General features: G+C 44.5%; 1 protein-coding gene across 1 annotated transcript in view; it reads right to left on the minus strand.

Moving 5' to 3' along the window:
• The window catches only part of PACS1 (phosphofurin acidic cluster sorting protein 1), a 1,518,728-nt gene that overhangs the window by 641,445 nt on the left and 857,101 nt on the right, over positions 1–20,182 (minus strand). The window contains exon 12 of the mRNA XM_086938495.1: positions 6,977–7,089. Coding sequence (XP_086794621.1) covers positions 6,977–7,089 — 113 coding nt within the window. The remainder of the gene's footprint in view (positions 1–6,976; positions 7,090–20,182) is intronic.

Genomic DNA, 20,182 nt, shown 5'->3' on the forward strand with positions numbered 1-20,182 from the left:
TTCACTTCTGTTCTTGGATTTTCGTCACAATAAAATACAATTAACAATCTTCACAATTTATTTTTTACAAAAGTTTAAGCTATTGCTATTATAAATTACAATAACTTTTATTTAAGTATTAATTATTAAAAAATGTAAAAAGCCATTGTTATTTGGAATATCAATACATCTAAGTCACGTAAATACAACGCATATTGCATTACAAATGCTATAGGGTTCACATTTGCGAAAGTTAAAACTATTGGCATTGTAAATGACAAAGCTATTAAGTTTGCTATTTTCAAAACCAACACATAAATAAAAAATGTGTCATTTACAATACCAATAGCTCAAACTTTCCTAATGCGAGACCTATTGCATTGCAAATGCTTGTTCTTCTTCCAGTCCCAATTGCGGCTACCATGGGTTGTTGGTGCTCCTTCCGGACACCGACCACCTAGTCACCGACATCCGACGTGAGAAAGCTCGTGCACAGCTCCTGGTCTTCCTCAGTATCACCTGGTCCTCACAGCTGCAGTGACAATGTCACAGTTGACTCTACAGGACCTCCTGACATCAGTGGGACTGTGCTTCCATGCCTTCTGATCATCTCCGAGCGCCACAGACTCTGTTCCCTCTGCTTGCAGATTCTTCACTTCCAGAATCCACCTTTGGATTCTGCCGGACTTCTTCGACATCTTCTCCAGAGGCATCTTCAAAGTATTCAATTGTTGTCTACGGCAGGTTCCGATGTCACTTCATCCCTATGAACCCGGTTTTCCTGGTGTAGGTAACCCGTGTCCTAGGGAATACACGGGTGGGGTGGCTCCCCAACTTTCTGTCTTCCGAACGGTTTCTTGGGGTTCCTCCTGGAAGGGTCCTTCTTCTCTAAAACTTCAAACGCGACTTCTCCATTGACTTCTATTAGACATGCAGCGGTGTTTCCACTCTGCACACAACCTCAGTGGGGTTCCTGGGAACTCATCATGGGTGGTTCCTTGTGTCCGTGGCTTCTCTGGGTCTTCTGGTCCATGTCCCATCCTCCGTTGCAGTTCGCATTCCACTTTCTTAGTATATGGTTGGTCTCCCCCTGGAGAACACTATTTTCTGCTACTTACCTCATCGCTTTTGAAGTATTTTTGTGTATTATGTTGATATCTCTGGGTAGGTGATATACCAATGTGACAGTGATATTGTGTTGTAATAAATACGTATTTATTTTTTCTAAACACTGTGTGGTTTCTTTTCATCTAACTTACACTACAGATTAAACTGGTAAAACAAGCTGCTTAACACTCCTTCAAGATAAACCTGAGGGCTGCCCTCCACAGCTACCACTTTGAAAGCGCTCTATGGTTTTCAAAGACCACTAAAATCACCATAAGGGTTGCCTGGATTATTGCAAGGTGCACCACTTGAATAGGTGTGTACCATATACTAAGCCAGCCTCCTACAAAGACCAACTGGATTCTGCACAGTGTACTTCATTTTAGTACACTATATAGAGAGCCAGCTTGCTACAGCACAAAACTAGCATCGATCATATCCAGGCCCATCTGCTAGATTTGGTATGACACCCTTGTGCCACCTTGCAACAGCTCCCTGTAACAATCTTTCATGTGGTCCGTTAATGAAAGTATTGCTGAAACAGCTAGATTCCAATACAGGACAACCAGGCTCAGTGAAGCAAACATCTTCCCTAGTGCGTCTCATTTTTTTGACTCCTTCTCTGTGGGGTTGGCGGGAATAGGATTCTGCTCCAGCTTATTAACTTAAGTTCGAACTAAAATGCTGGATGAGGAGACAAATGTGGTGCATCAGTTGGTGTCAAAATGTATTATTTAAGGCCAACCTAAGCAAAGGAGGAGCAGACAAACATTTAACCAGTGGTTCCTTTTCTTGGTCAATGAACGCCTCATTAAAGCTACATCTTCTCTGCTAACTGATTAACAGCTGGAATTTCAGTAGAGAGGGAAGACATCTGTTGGTGTTTATACAGATCAATCTTAAATAGTCTTAACAGCCTTCATTTCTACGGCTGCCTCGGACATTCTGGGTCTGAAAGCTTAGGCTCTGGAGACATAACAATGCCACTTGCATTGCAAAGGTCCGCAATAAATGTAGACACGGTCTCCAAATGGGAAGATTCTAAATCTTTCATAACAGGATTAAAATGCCAGCTCTTTTTTGAACTTAGGAATGCCAGGGAGCCTTTTTACTTAACCTAAGTCCTGAATCCTTTTCTTAGGAAAACTCAAAATCTACTCTTCCAAAGGTGGAGCATTAACAGGCAATGTAGACGGATCTCACCTCAATGATTTTGCTCCATTTCCTCTACACCACACGGTCTTGATTCAGACCCAACCACAACACAGAGACAATGCGCATCGCAGTGACAGACGACATCCAGATGACCCATAACATGAGTAGAAATTGCTGCATCCTATCCAATGGATCCCTCAGTTGTGATTGATGCAGTCTCCCACCCCATCCTGATCAGACAATAGCACAGGGCCAATATTCAGGTATTTACCCCCAATGGATCTGCACATTCTTAATGGGAAGTGCTCAAACAGTCAACTTGCCGCCTTACTCCTCTTAGGCCCAGGATTCATCTACGGAGTACCTCTAAGCTCCTCACTGAGCCCCACCCTCTTCAACATCTACATGACCCTACTGGCTGCTGACATCCACACCCATGACATCAACTTCTTCTCCTACACCACTCAACTTATACTGTCACTTTCGGACAAATCCCTGAATACAAGGAACAAATTCACTGCCTGCATGACCGAACTGGCCAGTGGATGAAATCCAATTGCCTAAGGCAAAACACAGACATGAAAGGAGTGTCATTTTCGGAAAGGATGCTCACTGTGGGACTCCACCGGTTAGACTACAGACCTCGGTCTCAACCTCACCCATAGCCCATGTAGGATATTCCTTCGTGGTTGCGTTTTATTGTATCTGAGGTCACTACACTGAAAACATATAAGTCACCGCTAAGGCAGGCTTTCAATCCAGAAGGCAGCTTGCTGGGTTGTAAGGGTGAGGGTGCCCCTGCATGAGCAGGACACCCCCTACAAACCCCGGAGTCGATTCTCCAGGCTTTGTACATATAACGGCCATGAGTCATTACACAATGGCTAAGTATACAGTGGCTGTACCAAACCCCAGCATGTTTGGTATCAAACATGTTGGAATTATACTCCAACACTGTTACTGGTGTTGGGGCTACGATTCCATGCAATATTGGGCTCCTCCAGGAAGCCCCCAGTACACCCAGTAACAGCCTTCCAGGGTTTAGCAGCAAACTAGTGCTGCTGCCAACCCCAGACACGATTCTACCTTCCTGCTGCTGAGCTGAGCTCAAGCAGAGGAAGGTAGAACAACAGGTATCCTGTCACAGTGAGGTGAGAACACCTCCCAGACAGGACGTTGTGTATTGGGTTGGGGATGCATGCCAGCATTACCAAACTGCTTTGAAGGGCACATTTGGTACCCTCCTTGCATTCTCTAGTTAGAACCAGCTCTGGCAGCCCTTGGCTCCCACTCTGGTGTGAAACAGGACAAAAGACATGGGAGTATCCCCCTTCTGTCCAGCAACTCCTCTGGAAGGGACCCCTGAGTCGTCTTAACCTCTTTCTTTGTGTATAAAAGGGCTTACCTGTGGGTGGGTCCTCAGATTTGTCATGGGGCTAGACTCAAGCCTGAAACCACATCCCTCTTCAACTGTTTGGGCACTTGGACTTCGCTTTGAGCTGAGACCACAGCAAGGAAGCCTCTTGATGCTCCTGGTCTCGCTGTTCTGCAAGTATTATTTGTCGTCTGTGTCTGTGCTTCTTCCAGGCTCCTTCAACAGAACTGTGGGCATCAAGGATACCCCAAGTAATCTCCCTTGGAGTGAAGGAGTCACTCCCCTGCATCTGCAGGCACCGCAACAAAGCTGACCATTCTGCAGTTTCTGACGTCCCACAGACTTTGAAAGCTCAGCAACACAGGTGGTATTTCTGCAACTCCCTTGAGGCCTGACCTGTCATCTCTGCAATGTTGAGGCCAGTATCTCTTGTTGGAACCGCTGGGACCGGACCCCTGTGCACAATGCCGACTTGCCGTTGCCAAGGCTTGTTGGCTCTGAACTCCAGATATTTTTGAGCTAGAAGAAGCTTCAGCCTCCAACTTCTCTTCCTGTCAAGATCTTTGTTTTCACCGCATCCTCTCACCTGGGGCCTTCATCTTTGGTGAGCTGCTCGAGGTCCTCTTGCGACTCCTGTGCTTTCGGCCTGTGGGTCCTCTCGAGGGTTTTCTCCTGTTCAGTGGGCTTCCCCGCTTGCTCAGGGTCAGCTTTAACTCTCCTGCACCTGGTAAGTCTTTTGCCTTGCTGGTCCCAACGTTATTACATAATTTTACATGTCTGTTGCTGCTGCCAAGGCTTGTTGGTGCTCCTGCCGGACACCGACCCCTCGGTATTCGGATTTCGACACACGACCGCTTCCTCAGCATTGCTTGGTCCACACAGCTGCAGCAACAAGGTCTCAGACATCACTTCTGCATCTTCAGGCATCGCTCTTCCATGCCTCCTGGTCACCTCCGAGTGGCATAGACTATGCCCCGCCTGCATGCAGGTTCTTCTCTTCAAGAAACCATCCCTGGATTCCACTGGACTCTTGCACAGTCTTCTCCAGTGACATCTTTCCTGAGGTACTCTATTGTACTCTATTGTGGTCTATGGCGGTTTCTGACTTAACTTGGCACCTACACACCTGGTTTCTCTGGTGTAGGTGTACACGGGTGGGGACACTCTCCAACCTTCTGTCTTCCACAGGGTTTATTCAGCGTACACTGGGTAGGGTCCTTATTCAAAACTGCAACTGTGACTTTCCCCGTTGACTTCTATTCAGTATGCAGCTGTGTTTCCACTCTGCACACAGCCTCTGTGGGGTTCCTGTGTACTTACCTTTGGTGGTAGCTTATGTGCCCAGCTCTTCTGAGTCTCCTGGTCCAAACCCCAACTTTGGTCGCAGTTTGCACTCCACTTTTATTATATGGTTTAGTCTCCCCCTGGAGACCACTGTGTATTCCCCTTTACTTACCTCTTGCAATTGAAGTATTCTTGTGTATTTGTTTTGATATGTCCGGGTAGGAGATATCAGCCCTCTCTTACAGCACTCGTAAAGCATGGAAAGAACCCCCACTACACATTAGAGCCTTCTCCTCTCTTCTTTGTTTAGCTGGAAGTTGAAGACCTAGTTCTTCGAGTAATTCCTCCCACCCATGTACGTGGCTAGCCTCACACATCTGCAGAGCGCCAGGATATCTGCACTGAAAAAAGTGTGCTATACAAATGCATATACCAGAACATAACTGCAGGGCCAATACGATTCATAAAAGGCCTTAAGAAAGACTATTCCAGAAACAAACTATGTCTTAGTTGGTGAAGCATAATTTGTCATGCGTAAAAGCCTTGGAATTGACAAAGGTGTTACTTTGGGATGGGAAACAAATATGCTTGTTGTGGCTTCCTGAAATATCTTGATTTATCGTGCAGAAGCTCCAGCAGATGGGAAATTAAAAACGCAACTGACTGCATGGTTGGCGTCAGCTCTGTAATGTGAACAGTGCTGTTTCTAATGAATCAACTAAAAAGATACCCACAACTTGGACCTGGACCAATTGTGTGGCTTAGTCTTCGATCTCGAAAGGAACTGTAATTGGGTTGTTTTAAAGTAAAAACTAAGACTAGTTCATATCGCCTCGCCCTTTAAGCAATCAGGTGTGTTTTTTTGGCATGAGCCACACAACTTTTGTCATGCTTTCTGATAAGACACCATAGGCAGTATAGGTAGGGTTCAGAAATCAACGTAAATCTCCTACATGTATTACAGGGCTGCAAGCCTGACTATTTGGGGGGACAAATTGTCTAATAAATATGAGAAAAATACTAACAACTCAGAATTTGCATACATTGAAGGTGCAAAAAATAGGAGTGAAATCAATAGAACTTAAGGCAATATTAAATATATGTCTCTCAGTTCACTTCTAGTGGAGCTGAGACACTGCACATGATGTCGTGCTCTATCCACAGATGTCAATGCTGAACGCTATAACGTCAATTATTCCAGATCCAGTCTGGTGCGAAGGAAGGTGATTCAACTAAGTATTCTAAGCAAGTTGAGATCTGTGAGAAAATTCTATCTCTAGGAAGACCAGATTCTTCCACTTTTGAGCCTTCTTTGAGGAAGTGTTTGGATGTGCACTTTTCCCGGAATTATTTCCTGATGAGGAAGCAGGAAACTTTCTTATGCTTCTGAGAATCTATCTGTGATTAAGAAGCCCCCCTTCCCTCTAACACAGAAATGAAAGTCTTGCAAGTGTCACAGTATGCAGTCCTATACTTTGGATAAGGGCAGTTTTCTCAATGAAGATACGTTTCACAACTTATTTTCCTTTGGCTGCAGGTCGTGCAGGCCTTGAGAGACTATTTTTCTCTTTTGTAGGAGGGGCTGCCATCATGAGGTAATGTTCCCCCTGACCCAGAGGAAAAAAGTAAAAGCAACTAAATGAATCTATGAACAAATAAATGCTGAAGAAGTAAAATACTAAATCCTAGAGCCCTATGCATCTTATACCACTTGCTATTTTGTGCAAGCCAAAAATGGGTGCCAATATGACCACTTCACTCCCAACTAGACTAAGACCAGCACAAAACAAGCCTTTATAGAAGAGGGAATATTTATTGATCTGGGTCATATTTGAACTGGTGACCCAGACTTTGTAGATTATTCATCATGAAAATGCCACCCAGTAAAGAAGTGTGCAGAGGTAGCAGTTTCAGTGGGTGGGGTGAAGTGTGTAGGGAACTTTCAGTAATTAACACTACCTGTCTGTGATCCCATAGTAGCGTGGGGAGACCCCTTCCTGACTGATTTAGGCACTTTACAAATTATAGTAACAATAACAGGTATGGGGAGGCTGACCTGAGAGATCAGACACAGACCTGGGAGATGAGATGTTTTGGAGTTCGGTCTTGGGTGTCTTCATCGGGGTCTTCATTTTCTCAGGGACAGCTAAAGAGTTCAAGTCTCCCAAGCTTTCCTGCTCACTCGCATCCTGAGGAAACAAAGGAGGAGGAAAACAGAACATTTCAGATAGTCCTTGGCTCACTGATACTTCACATACAAACTAGCATTCCTTGCAATTTATAGTCTCAGAGAAGAGATGGTTACTTATTTGTAGTTCTGGATCTGCATTTTAGAAATGTTAATTAAAGTCATATACATCAAAATAATCCTACACTGTGTGGGGACCCTCATACACATTTTCACAAATTCTTTTGAAAGAGGTTGTAGGAATTGAATATGTCGAATTTAAAAAAGGCATCCTCCAAATAGCCTCACAAGGCTGAAAAATTGATCCCAAATATTCACTTCCTTACTAAGACCATCATTACAAAATTGCATTGTGGGATCTCAATCCTACACTGCTGCTAAAAGGAGTGTTGAATGAGGGTAAAAATAGGTCTGATGGGCATTACATTAGCACAGGGCAAAAAAGAATTGCCCAATTATTTAGGTTCCCATACAAGAAAGCACAGTTTTGGCAGTTTCCCTCAGAGCCAGGTCTTTTTGCAGGAAAAGTAGCGGTCAACTCAAGAACCCAACATTGTTGGTATTCATCACCATTGCTGACAAAAGTCCATGGAGATGGGAGGTTCATTTATAACTTCAATTAATATCACCACCATGAAGAACCAGAACTACAAGAAAGTAAACCTTTCTTCTGTATCATAGATCTTCAATGATGGTCATAAATGTTAGACCTTAGTAGCAAGCAGATCCTTTAACTGTGACTGTCGGCAACTATGATGATATTTCCATAATGGACTTAAGAAAATACATTCTTGAGGGTAGTCTGACCCAATATAGTTTCAGTCCTCAATTCAGGGACAAGGCAATAGTGTATCATAAAAGTGTATCAATTTCCATATGGCTGCCCTTAAATTTCAGCCAGTCAAATATTTTTTAGCCATGATGTAGCCCCTGATCGGTATCTGGTGCCATGTGCTTCAGATTTTACAGGAAGAGGTTTATTTTCTGCGCCAATTAGTAAGAAAGGTATACAAGAACCAATCAATATGGATACCTGATGCAGCCAGACCTTTCATTTATGGGATGTAGCTGAGGAATAACTGCTTAGATTTTGTATGTTTAGTCTTGTCGAAGTAAAACTATAAAACTTTCCTGACATCAAATACATTTAAGGAGCACCCAGCTGGATTGGTTATGTATACAGGAGGAGGAGTGGGATAGTTTAATTGATATGTAAATCTGAGACTACTTTTGGAAGAATCAAAAGGGTTCATTCTCATTACTACCCTGTTGGAATGGAAAATCACATAGGGCTCAACAGCCGATATAACATATAATTCACTGACTCGTCAAGCAGAAGTAATGGCAACTAAGAATGACAATTTTCAAGATAGGTGCTACAATGAAGCCTTGTGAATGGATTCACCCAGAGGAGCCATACATTTATAAAGTACTAAACAACAAGTAACTTACCATTGGTAATGCCTTACCTGGCTGGTATTACCTGTATCTAGCCACAGATTCCTTACCTTAGAATTGTCCTGAGGTGTCAGACTGAATCCATAACTTTTCAAGCAATACCTCTTCTCACAGGTAGGTGGTGATTGGTTCAGTGTCATCCATGCCAGAAGTGACGGGCAAAGTGCTATATGGGCATCATCCCAGCGCACTGATATCAGTTACTTTTTGCAATCTTTCCACAGCAGAAGAGAAGAGAAATGAAAGTTGCTGATGTCCTGGTGTGTAGCACTAAGCACCTCGGAAGGGTGACCTTATACAGAGAATCGGTTCGCAGAGCGGGAAAATGGGAGGTTTAGTAAGGAATCTGTGGCTAGATAAAGTCAGTCACATGTTCATCTGACAGAGACTGCTAGTAACAGATTACCTATTTTAAAATAGACACCCAAGCAATACCTCTTAAGAGGTGGGTGTGCAAACAGATTAGGCCAAAAAGTCCTAAGGGGCTGAACGGGCAAAGTGCCTTTCACGAGCGACCGGACTATGCGGACAATAGTGCTTGGTGAACGTGTGCGGAGACGCCCACATTTCCAACCTGACCGACGTCCACAAGCTTTCGCAGTGCTGTGCGCAACAATGCCCCTGCTTCCGCCCACACAGAGATGTCCGGGATGGGAGGGTCAGGATGGAGAGCCTGCCCCTGATCGGGTTGAAAATGTCCCAGAGAAATGCCCAATGCAAGTTCAAATTCAAACACCACGAGTAGCGATACATATAAAATGGTAAACATCGTTTACCAAGAAGTTTTTACAACGCGGTACCTTTACCACGCATCCCTTACAACGCAAGTCGTTACCACGACTTGCGCTGGAGGGCGCTAAAAGATTAAAAATAGTACATTTACTATCCCAACACCTTCCCTAGGGTCCACGGGGACTGGTGTTAGAATAGTAAATTATACTATTCGAAATCCGCACCCCCAACGCAAGTCGTGGTAACGACTTGCGTTGTAAGGGATGCGTGGTAAAGGGATGCGTTGTGACGGTACGCGTTGTACCGTCATACATCCACATAAAACCTAATTGCATACAGTTTAAAAATTAGCAACAGTTTTTGAAAAAAGTTAAAAGTTTAAGAAAGTGTGCCTGCACCTACGGCAGTCAGCAGCCTCAAGCGTGCAGAGCTGCCACCCCATTTAAATGTATCACCATGTGCGGGGAAACAGCTAGTGTGCTGCCCCACAATGCAGCTGCTTCCGCCCACACAGTAATTTCCAGGATAGGAGGGTCAGGAGGGAGAACCTGCCCCCGATTGGGTTGAAAATGTCCCAGAGAATTGCCCAATGCAAGTTCAAATTCAAACACAGTAAGTAGCGATGCGCATAAAACCAAATTGCATACAGTTTAAAAATTAGCATTAGAAATCTTGTCTGCAGAACAGCCGCTGCTAACTGCAGACTTGCTCCGTTCGGGAGGGGGGTACTGGCCGGCCTGCAGTGGGATTGTTTTTAATCCGAATTCGAAACTAGTGAATAGATGCCTCATTTTCGTTAGAATAATGCGCGGATGGCTACCTTTCTACTCTAAATACATGGGCACCTTAAGCGGTGATCAGGTAACATCCGCCCGTGTGTGGTACCCACTGTTGGGTCTGCGTGGCTGAATTGCGGTGTGCTGTAAAGGGCCGCTAAGTGCACGTTTATAGAGGCGAACTGAAGACCTGATTTAGTCATATACAATTAATCAGGAAGGATAACCTGTCCCTGTCCTAGGATGGGATTGTGGTCGTTATTGGTGCACCATAAGTAGAAACGCTTCCATTTGAAAGCATATGACTTTCGCGTTGATGGTCTCCTTGATTCTTTCAGAATGTTCATAAAGTCTGATTGGAGACCTAGATGTCCATATTCAAGGACCTCTGGAGCTATGCCGTTGAGCTCAGAGAGCGGAGTTGGGGGTAGAACACCCTCACCCGTAGTTTGGAGAGTAGACCCGATGGCATGGCAACCTACTGTGTGGAGTCTCGGATAGGTGAAGAAGGTCTGGATACCACCACTGGCGAGGCAACTCGGTGCAATGAGGATCATTCTGGTTTTGGCTCTGTAGAACTTGTTGAGTATCAGAGGAATGAGTGGGATCGGAGGAAAGGCGTAGAGTAATGTCTCTGACCAGTTGATCAAAAGCGCATTCCCTCTGGAGCCTGGTTGGGGATACCAAGATGCGAAGTGGCTGCATTTTGCTTTGTGTCTGCAAAAAGATCGATGTCTGGAACTGCACATAGCTGGAAAATGTCCTGTACCACCTCGTCGTTTAACACCCAATCGGAAGCTTCGACTAAGTTGCAACTTAGGGCCTCTATAGGAACATTGAGGGTACCTGGCAGATGGATCACAGATATGATCAACTTTCTCGGCCAGCAGCCATTTCCAAATGACTTGGGCCTCCTGCGATAGGGAACTTGACCTGGTTCCTCCCTATTTGGTCAGTTAATGCATAGTTGTGGTGTTGTTTGTCTGAACTAACAGGGAGTGTATCTGGATGGAAGGGAAGAATGACTCTAGCACTAGATGTACGGCTCTTAGTTTCAACATATTGATATCCCTTCTCCACTTTCGACCACAACAGCTGAACTTGGAGAGGGCCCATATGGGCTCCCCAAACCTGGATGCGTCCGTGTTGCTGAGGGACCCCTGTCAACAAAAGAGGAAATTTCATCCACCATTGAAGCAAATCTTTGGCCGTCTGAGGCAGAGTCACTGTGTCTTCCTAGTGGTCCGGGATCTGTGACCACTGATCCTCTAGTGCCTGTTGGAGAGACCGCATTTGCAGCCTGGCATTGGGGACAATGAAGATGCAGGACTCCATGGATCCCAGTAGAGAGGATACCTGTCTGGCTGTGGGATTAAGTGTGTGAGGAGAGTGCAACACTTGATGCGTATTTGAGGATAACCTCTCCTCTGAAGAACACACTCTTGTGTCTCCGTATTCAGAGTTGCACCCAGGTAGTAAATTCTTTGGGTTGGGTTGGGAATAGACTTTTTGTCGGTGACCTGCAAGACCAAACGGCCTAGCACACGAATGAATGCAGCATTGAAGGTGTTTCTGCAGTAGACAAGGTGACAAGCTCTTCCACAACCAGTCATCCAGGTACGGATAGACGAAGAGCTTCTGTTTCTGTAGGAAGGCTGCTACCACTGCCATGCATTTTAGGAAAATACAGGGTGCTGATTTAAGCCTGAGTGTGAGAACCTTGTAATGGAAGTGCTCAGACGCTATCTGGAAGAAGAAGAATTTTCAATGCTTTTTTAAATTGGTAAATGGAAATATGCATCCTGACGTCGATAGCACACAACCAGTTCCGCTGATGGAGCTGGGGTAAAATTTGGTGCAGTGCCAGAAGCTGGAACCTTTCCTTTGGGATGAACTTGTTTAAGAGTCTTAAGTCGAGTATGGATCTGTACTCCCGGGTTGGACCCTTTTTTAAAACCAGGACGTAGCAGCAGAGAATTCCCTGCCACTGTTGGAGTAAGAATTTTTAGCTGCACAGCTATCCAAGGACACACCTGACACCTGCACAACATGACCCCTTTGTAGGCGCTGCTGTTTAGAAGTTACAGGCCTCAGTTACGTTGCCCTGAGCACTGCCATTTTCTCTTAGCTTAAGCAGAAGCAGAAAGCAAGTCTGACCCAAGATTCACCCAGCTGCTCGTGCCTGCAAGGACCCGCACTCCTACCAGGCCCCCACCTCATTGTATATTTCTCACAAACAGCAGAAGTCAAGTTCCTCTATAAATCTTGCAACATACCCCACGTCCCCCACCTAAGCCATGAATAGAATAAGGGAAGTTCCCACCACAGCTACGTCAAGCAAGATATCCGATAAACTGAGGATAACTGTGGCGAAATATTATCGCAGACTGCCTGATTGACACATGAATAGAACCCTTCAAAGCAATAATAACACATTTCTGATTAATGACAAACTTCCAGTCAGAATGGCAGGAACTCAGTCTAGGCTAGCGTACGTGCCACACAATTACGAGAAGGTAGTCACATCTACACTAATGATGGGAAAGTCACCAGGCAGGGGCATGAGAGGCGATAGAAGGATATGTGGTTCGAGGTGACGTAATATAGCGTGACCATAGGCCCCTCACCCCTGAACAAGTATAAAAGGGTGGTCCGCCCGATTATCGTTGAACTACTCCCCGTCAGCACATGGGTGGCGGACAAGAGTTTTTCCCAGGGGTTACTCGAGATAGCCCTTGTTTCATGTACTTAGGTTTCATGTACTTAGATTCTGCTCCATTGTATATTCTGCTGTAATGAAATGCTTTTTCCTTGTTGCATTTAAAGTTGTATTCCATTATTTGAAATGTTATGCTTTCTCTGAATTTGTTTTATCTCCACTGCATTTAAAGTCTTTTAACTTATACTTTCAGGATATCTTACATGCAGTGGTGAGTGTGCCCAATAAGATGTGTTTAACATTTTCTATGAAATCTGCCCAAGTACCCATAAGTGTACTTAAAGCAAAATCTCTCTCTCTTAGCAAATGTTAAACTGTACTTTGTAAACTCAAACTGGTCCATGTTACTTTCAAGAGAATGCTGGGTACAGGACCAAGCACTATGTGGTGTTTATGCTATCATTGCTTATTTCTAGAAGCTGTGTCTTCAAATAAATTGTACAACTCCAAGCTTCAGTCTCCAAAGCTCATATGTATGCTTTTTTCCTGTTTTAGTGCAAGAGGTCCAGGACTGCCCCGGTGCAAATTAAGCCGTCCTATTCCCCTTAGTTCTCACTCACGGTCTCGCCAGCGCGGCTTCTGAAAGCTGCTGCACTGAGTCCCCCTGGCCCCTCCTGCCCCTAATAAATCATCCCCTCCAACAAGTGGTGACCTCGACGTGATAATAAGGAGTTAAACTGACAGGATGCAGCTGGTTCCTAAGGAGGAAGTACTAAACTGCTAAACGACTCTGCAGCCGTCCTGCTGGACCATTGTGAGAGGAGCGCAGCTGAGGGGTAAGCATACATAATATTGTGTCTGCCCGCCGCTGCGCTATCTCTCTCTTGGGTGCAGCCGAATGGTGTGCTTTGTTGTGGTGCAGCATACTTCTGCCGATGGTCCAGGCTTCCTGTCTGTTAACCTTGTTATTTGATTCCGCGCAGAGGAAGGGATTGTGTGCTATGTGGAGACTGAACCTGACAGTTGGGTAATTACTGAGATACATGTGCTTTTTGTTGCTAAAAGCAGCTTCATGTTTATGCTGTTTTCTCTGTGATTGCTAAGAAGGATTGTAGCAGTCGAATTGTCAAGGCTTATTCTATATTTACTCTTAAGCGCGGTGCCTCTCTAGAGGGAGGGGACCTTTAATACATCTTTTTAGGCTTTTTTAAGTGACCCTCTGAAGTTTCAGGGAAGGAGGACCGCACGTGGCAGGTCTCTCAGCTTATTGTGGAGCCTCTCCACAGGGGGAGGGCCTTTGATACATCTGCAACAGGGTGTCAAGGAAGGAAAGGGTTGCGTCTAGCATCTTTTTCAGTATATTCGTGCAAGTGATCCTCTGTTTGATAGGAGTGACAGAGACGAGGTAATCTCTCATGTCAGTAGTCCATGAGAAAGAAGGAGTTTCAGCAGGTCCGATTAGCTACCGTGACCTTTGATCTTTCCTTAATTTAGCGGTGATATCCCCTGCTGTATGTCAAGGGAAGAGTTCTGTGCGGGACTAAGAAGTTTATTTACTCATATTATAGGCATTATATTTTCGCCAAGCTAAACGTGATTTATTAATTATTGTTGGTACGCCTCACATGTATAAAGAACACTCTAGCACTCTAATGGCCATAGAGCGTGATTTATGTAAAAGAATTGTTGAAGTGTTTACATTTTTATTTTCCTCTTTCTAGATATCTGTTCAGGCACAGACCTGCATGTTAGCGCCTAGTGTTTAATGTTGAATATATTTTTAGGTTCATAGAACGAACTTGTGTGATCCTTACTGTTTTCATGGTCTCTTTTGTTAGGAGTCACTGGCTGGCACAGAGGCTGACCATAGCGAGACTATACTATTGATATATAAGCGCATTGTGATTGTTCATCTTTCCTTGGCTAATTATAAACTGTGAACATCGAATTTCTGTTTATCACTGTGGTGTCTGGCCCCGTACCATCATTTTCACTTAGGGGGGGGGGGGGGGGGGCGCTAAGTAGGGACTGCTGTGCACAACTGTGATGTCTGGCCCCGTACCATCATTATCATTTAGGGAGGGGACCCGCTAAGTAGAAGCTGCTGCTAATATATTTTGTGACCATCATTTGAAGACTGTTCTTTTAGCGAGATTCAATAACTAGGGAGATTGTAAATGCATTTCTGTGTTTCCCATGTATGTTGATCTGCCACTGACTAACTGAAGAGAGTCTATAAGCTACAGCATTTCTTGCCCACGGTTGTCACACATATATATTATTTTCCTTTTTTCTCTGCTGTTCCCCTGCGTGCACTTCTGACATTCAGGATTTCCCCTTCCCTCTACAAGCAACTGCAGGCTTCACGAGGGAAGTCTCAGGGAAGTGCTCTGCGTTATTTTTAAACTACAGATCGTTTAGAATGAATAAGAAATGTTTCTTTTTTAACTGCATTCCACGCAAATGAATAGAATACATGACTATAGGACATACAAAACGACACACGCCATACACGTGCAGGTTTTTATGACAATACCGGGATTAGAGATACCAGTTATTGTGACATCATTGTGGCCTCGTCACCCTCTGCATAGCAAGGTCCTTGAGGCTTGTTTTGGTAACAACCCTACTGCCCTGCACTTTCCAGATAATTGCCCAGAAGGTATTTACAACGGTCCAGAAAAGGAAGAAATTAGAGAAGCATTTTATTCCGTCCTTATAGAAGCATTGGGTGATGAACTTGTGGTAAACAGCCCCACCCCAGGAAACGACTGACAGGAGGTCAGCCAGATGTCCGGTACATATATGTACATATAACAAAGAAAGTACAGATGAGCTATAGGGGACAACAAGTTGAGGTAGTCCTACACATATTGAACAATAAAATTGTATCAGTGCAGAACGTGAGCGCACAAACTCATAGAGAATTTAACAGAAAGGAAATTTCCTTAATATCTAAAGCGTGGGACTTGTTGGGAATCCCACTCGCACAGGGTACTGAGATAAGGGCATCCACATTGCATCTAGTGAAACTGTGCCTCCCAGTGCCAACGTATACATCCCCCACTGATGACACACAACTCACACTCCAGTCAGTAGGTAGTGTAGTAAGTAACGAAAGCCCTGATACTGCTCACCAGTGTTCACTCACACCGCCTCCTCCAAGCACCAGCTGCCCGGAGGGGCAGGGAGATTCACAGGATACCCTCACTCCACTAGGCTGTGAGCATAACGCCCACGGGTTGCATAACAAGCTGCAGCAGCAGCCATCACCAAGACTCACAGAACTATTACAAAGACACCCTTCTACAACACATTATCCAGAAATCTGGGCATATTTACAAAGACGCATGTTGAAAGGAGATTAGTTTCGCCACATTCACTGCCACAGATAGTCTACCTCAAAGATAACTCGACTCTAGGAGATGAGCAGACAGCCCACACAAGACCCAAGACTACAGATTACGGTACACATAGTGAACGGCTGTGTTGTTGCCCTTTCTGAGGATACAGCAACATCCCCTGAGTCTGTCTCACCCCTGACATGTACAGTCATTTTGACACTAATCTCAGCCCTAGGAATTGACATAACATACTTGCAGCAGGTAAGACTGACAATAATACCCGGTGGCGTTGCACACTTACGCCAGCCTACACACCACACAGAAGGATAATGTCTAAACCCACAGCACATCCACCAGCCTATGACGCAGATGACATTAATTTAGGACAGGGTATGAAGACTGACATAAAACTCTTATCAGATGTCCAGGCAGCCGTAGGCCATGACGATGCCTTAGCCCCAGACATCTCAGATAATTCACAAGATAGTACACCAGAGAGTACATCAGGTCAGCTATTCCTAAGTTCGCAAAGTCCAATACTGCAGGATGCAGCTTCAGTAATGCCAGGTCAAATTGACACGCTATTGATAATAAAAATGAGACGTGTCCAACTCTGCAGCCCCCAGCAGGAAGAAAATAAAGAGAGCCATGAGGCCTCTGGTGGTTCACAGCATAGCTCCTACATGACACTCCCCAGACTGGACCGCCCAGTACCCACTTCCCTCACTGAGGATCACGATACCCCAAGAACAAGAAATTATGGCCCATTCCGATTCCCGAGCCACCAGCATTGCAATACACAGAGTCAGTATAATGAGTGGCAGCCCCTTAACACAGGTCCTAATAGAGAGGAAGAACACCTGCTACAGTTCAATGAAGTAAAGAAAGACAGTGAACAGTATCCCTCTGAGGTAGTAACTGAGGGAGACATTAGCAGGAATAGGACAGAAAGTGACCTATGCCAAAGAACAGGTAAGGAAGTAGGGGACATGTCACACACACAGTACTCAAGAAGCCCCACAGAAAATACAGCAGCCCTCCAGCAACTGTCATTATACCTAGCCAGTATAGGGGATAGAATGACTGAGCAGATGGGTGCAAAGAAAAAAGAAGCACCAAATGAAGTAGCTAGTAGTGTGAAGGAGGTAGTGCCACACAGTGGTGGAGTCCCAGCTATCATGCCACAGCAAGGGCCATGGATAGACTTACATCAGGAAAATGAAAGTGTAGCACCACCACAGATCAACATAGCAGCTTCTCTCACAGCCAACTTAAGTGTGCCCCAAGCTCCGTCTACAGTCATTAATTGTAACACTCAGGTGACACGACCGCCTATGCCTCAGACATCACCTCCAGTAGTTACACCACGTAGGCTAGAGAGACCACAGCTAGAGCAAGACAATTTGGATCTGCCAAAAATGTTCGAACAAGCAGAAGAGAGGAGAAGGCAGAGAAGAAGAGAGATAGAAAGAATTGCAGTACTGGGTGACTATGGGCGACTGGATGATGTCCAACAGGAATATGATGCATCAGGTACAGCAGGTCTGCACACCGCCAGATTTGGTGTACTGCACCATATGACCCTTGACAGGCCAAGACCGCCACTGATCAATGGTCTGACGCCAAATGAGATAGTAATACTTGGAGAAGGGAGTGACCTTTATGTCAATCCATTCTCAGATAAATTGGCAGACTGGACAGAAGCTAATGCATCTCGGATGAAGGTTTGGCCCCGAGAGGGTTCCTTTGAGCCAGATGAAATGGCCACCGCTGAAGAATGTATATTGCAGGGAAAAGGAAATGACGATTGGAACTACACCTACATGCGCGAAGGCCTAAGGGTCTGGAAGAAATACGCACGCAGGTACTGTCACACAAGACCCACAGGGGTAACACACCAGCTGCCCCTGCTGTCCAAGGAGGTCAATGACCCCCCTACCTCAGTAACTTGGTCCCTAACGGACAAAGAAAATTTGAAGAGAGAACTCCCACCCCTCATGGAGGGTGCGGGAAAGTGGATAGAAGCCTTTGAAAATGACACTTCAAGTGTGTCATTGGCTATTTGGGATATGAAAAGCCTACTCACATCCCTGATTGGAAAGGATGCAGAGGATATGTTTTTACGCATCAACACAAGGATTTGCACCACTAATTCAGAATTAGATGGTGATCCTTTCAATAAAATAAGATCAGCGCTATGGAACGAACTGCGCCAGAAGTTTCCAGATGTCTCAGACATCGGATCTCTAATGTCACAAATAAGGCAATTAGCTATTGAGAACACAACTGCTGAATTAGAACAGCAGAAATTAAAGAAAAGAAAGACTCTTGATGCAGTTAGGCTAGATACACCAAGGAGTCAAGTGACTACTGTCACCAATGTTTCACAAAGTGCCTTAAAAGTGCCAGGAGGTAACACACAGGTAACAACACATCAGATACAACAGGTACCTCAGCAACAAATGCCTGTGTACAAAATGGTGCCCCTGACACAAGCCCCTGTATCACAAGGAGCTTCAGTTCTGCCCCCCATTGATTTGGTTTCACAGGGCACCATCCAGCAGCACAAGGCTGGAGGCAATTCAAGTCAGGATAAGCCCACAGACAACTCTAGTGTGTCCCTTGTTGTCATGTCTGACAAAGATTAGAGAGGACCCAGTTGTGAATGTCATGATTAACAACAACACGTATAGTTTTTTGATTGACACAGGTGCCACATTCTCCTGTACCAAGGAGAGGGCACTGCCCATTTCCAACTAGAACGCAAAAAAAAAAAACAATTAGATTTCTCTGGGGCGATATTGGTCCCTTTCACAGAACAAGTACGAATAGAAATAGGAGATAAAGTTATTGAGGAGCGTCTATTTCATGCACCACAGTCCACGTGATCTGATGGCCAAATTAAATATGAAAGATAAGAATATGTTTCAATGAAAAAGGCACAATGCCCTTTTCGGTTCCCAAGTGCACGCAGACTGTCAGTTCTATGTTTGCATTTTTGTTCAGAAATAGTTATGTTATGTGAATGGTCAAATATAATTCACACTGTATATTTCGCCAAATATTGCGAAATTGAGCAACTAAATAAAATTATTTATTCTTACGTCCCAAAATTCAGCAGCAGCTGACACAGGCACAAGAAAGATAAAATGATGGAATGGAATGCACACTAGTTGCATCGCATTTCTTTTCAGATATAGACACGAGATCATGTGCTGCTAGGCCTATTGAGCATTTCATCCTTCTAAGGTGGATTCAAGAAATACCTTGGGTTGGGGACAATAGAGATCTGCTGTTTATCATAAATATACCATTCTGAGTGAACATGTGCATTACAAATAAGCCATCTTTATTTCTATAATACGATACGTATATTTTACATATTGCAAATAGAGACAGCACATGTTTTCAGATATTAAAAAGAACTGAAAAGACAACGGGGTTGTTTTTATTTTCGGATCGCGTTCACAAGTAGCTTTCCTGGCCAAGTGCATATTCTGGGCGTAGAGCCAAACAGGAAAAAGGCTTCCTGTAGTCGACAGTTAACAATAAGATTGATGAGAAAGGGAAAAGTATTGTGTAATAATACGTTGGTCTATGGAAATGAGCAAGAGAAATGAGTGGCCCAAGATCACACAGTTAGGTGAAATAAATAGTAAAGGAATATGTTAAGATGAATGAGAGGAGATAAGAAATACGTTTTCAGATATGCACAGCTGTACAGTAGTTACTTCACACAGGCCCAGTGCTGGGAAAGCAAAAATGAATACAGATATAAAGTAGATATCAATGTTAAGAGGACGTATGCAGGGAGAAAGCAATGCTCAGTATTAAAATATTGTCAGACTGAAATGTGCGGATTTTAGAGGTGGTCGTATATCTGAATTATGAATATGAAAGTAGTAGCCAGAAGGCCCGGACATGCACCATCTCTATCCCCAGCACAAACTGACTGTGCCCCCCATTCTGCTTGCCCAAAATACACCCTCAACAGTGCAAGAAGATACATCATGCCCATACACTATTGGTAATACACAGCACTATGATTTCATTGCGCAGCTACACCTTAGAATGACACAGAGAAGTGCCCCACCTGAAGAAAAAGTTGAGGAAAGAGAGGGGAGT

The sequence above is a fragment of the Lissotriton vulgaris genome, chromosome 9 (assembly GCF_964263255.1).
Source record: "Lissotriton vulgaris chromosome 9, aLisVul1.2, whole genome shotgun sequence".
Taxonomy (NCBI): domain Eukaryota; kingdom Metazoa; phylum Chordata; class Amphibia; order Caudata; family Salamandridae; genus Lissotriton; species Lissotriton vulgaris.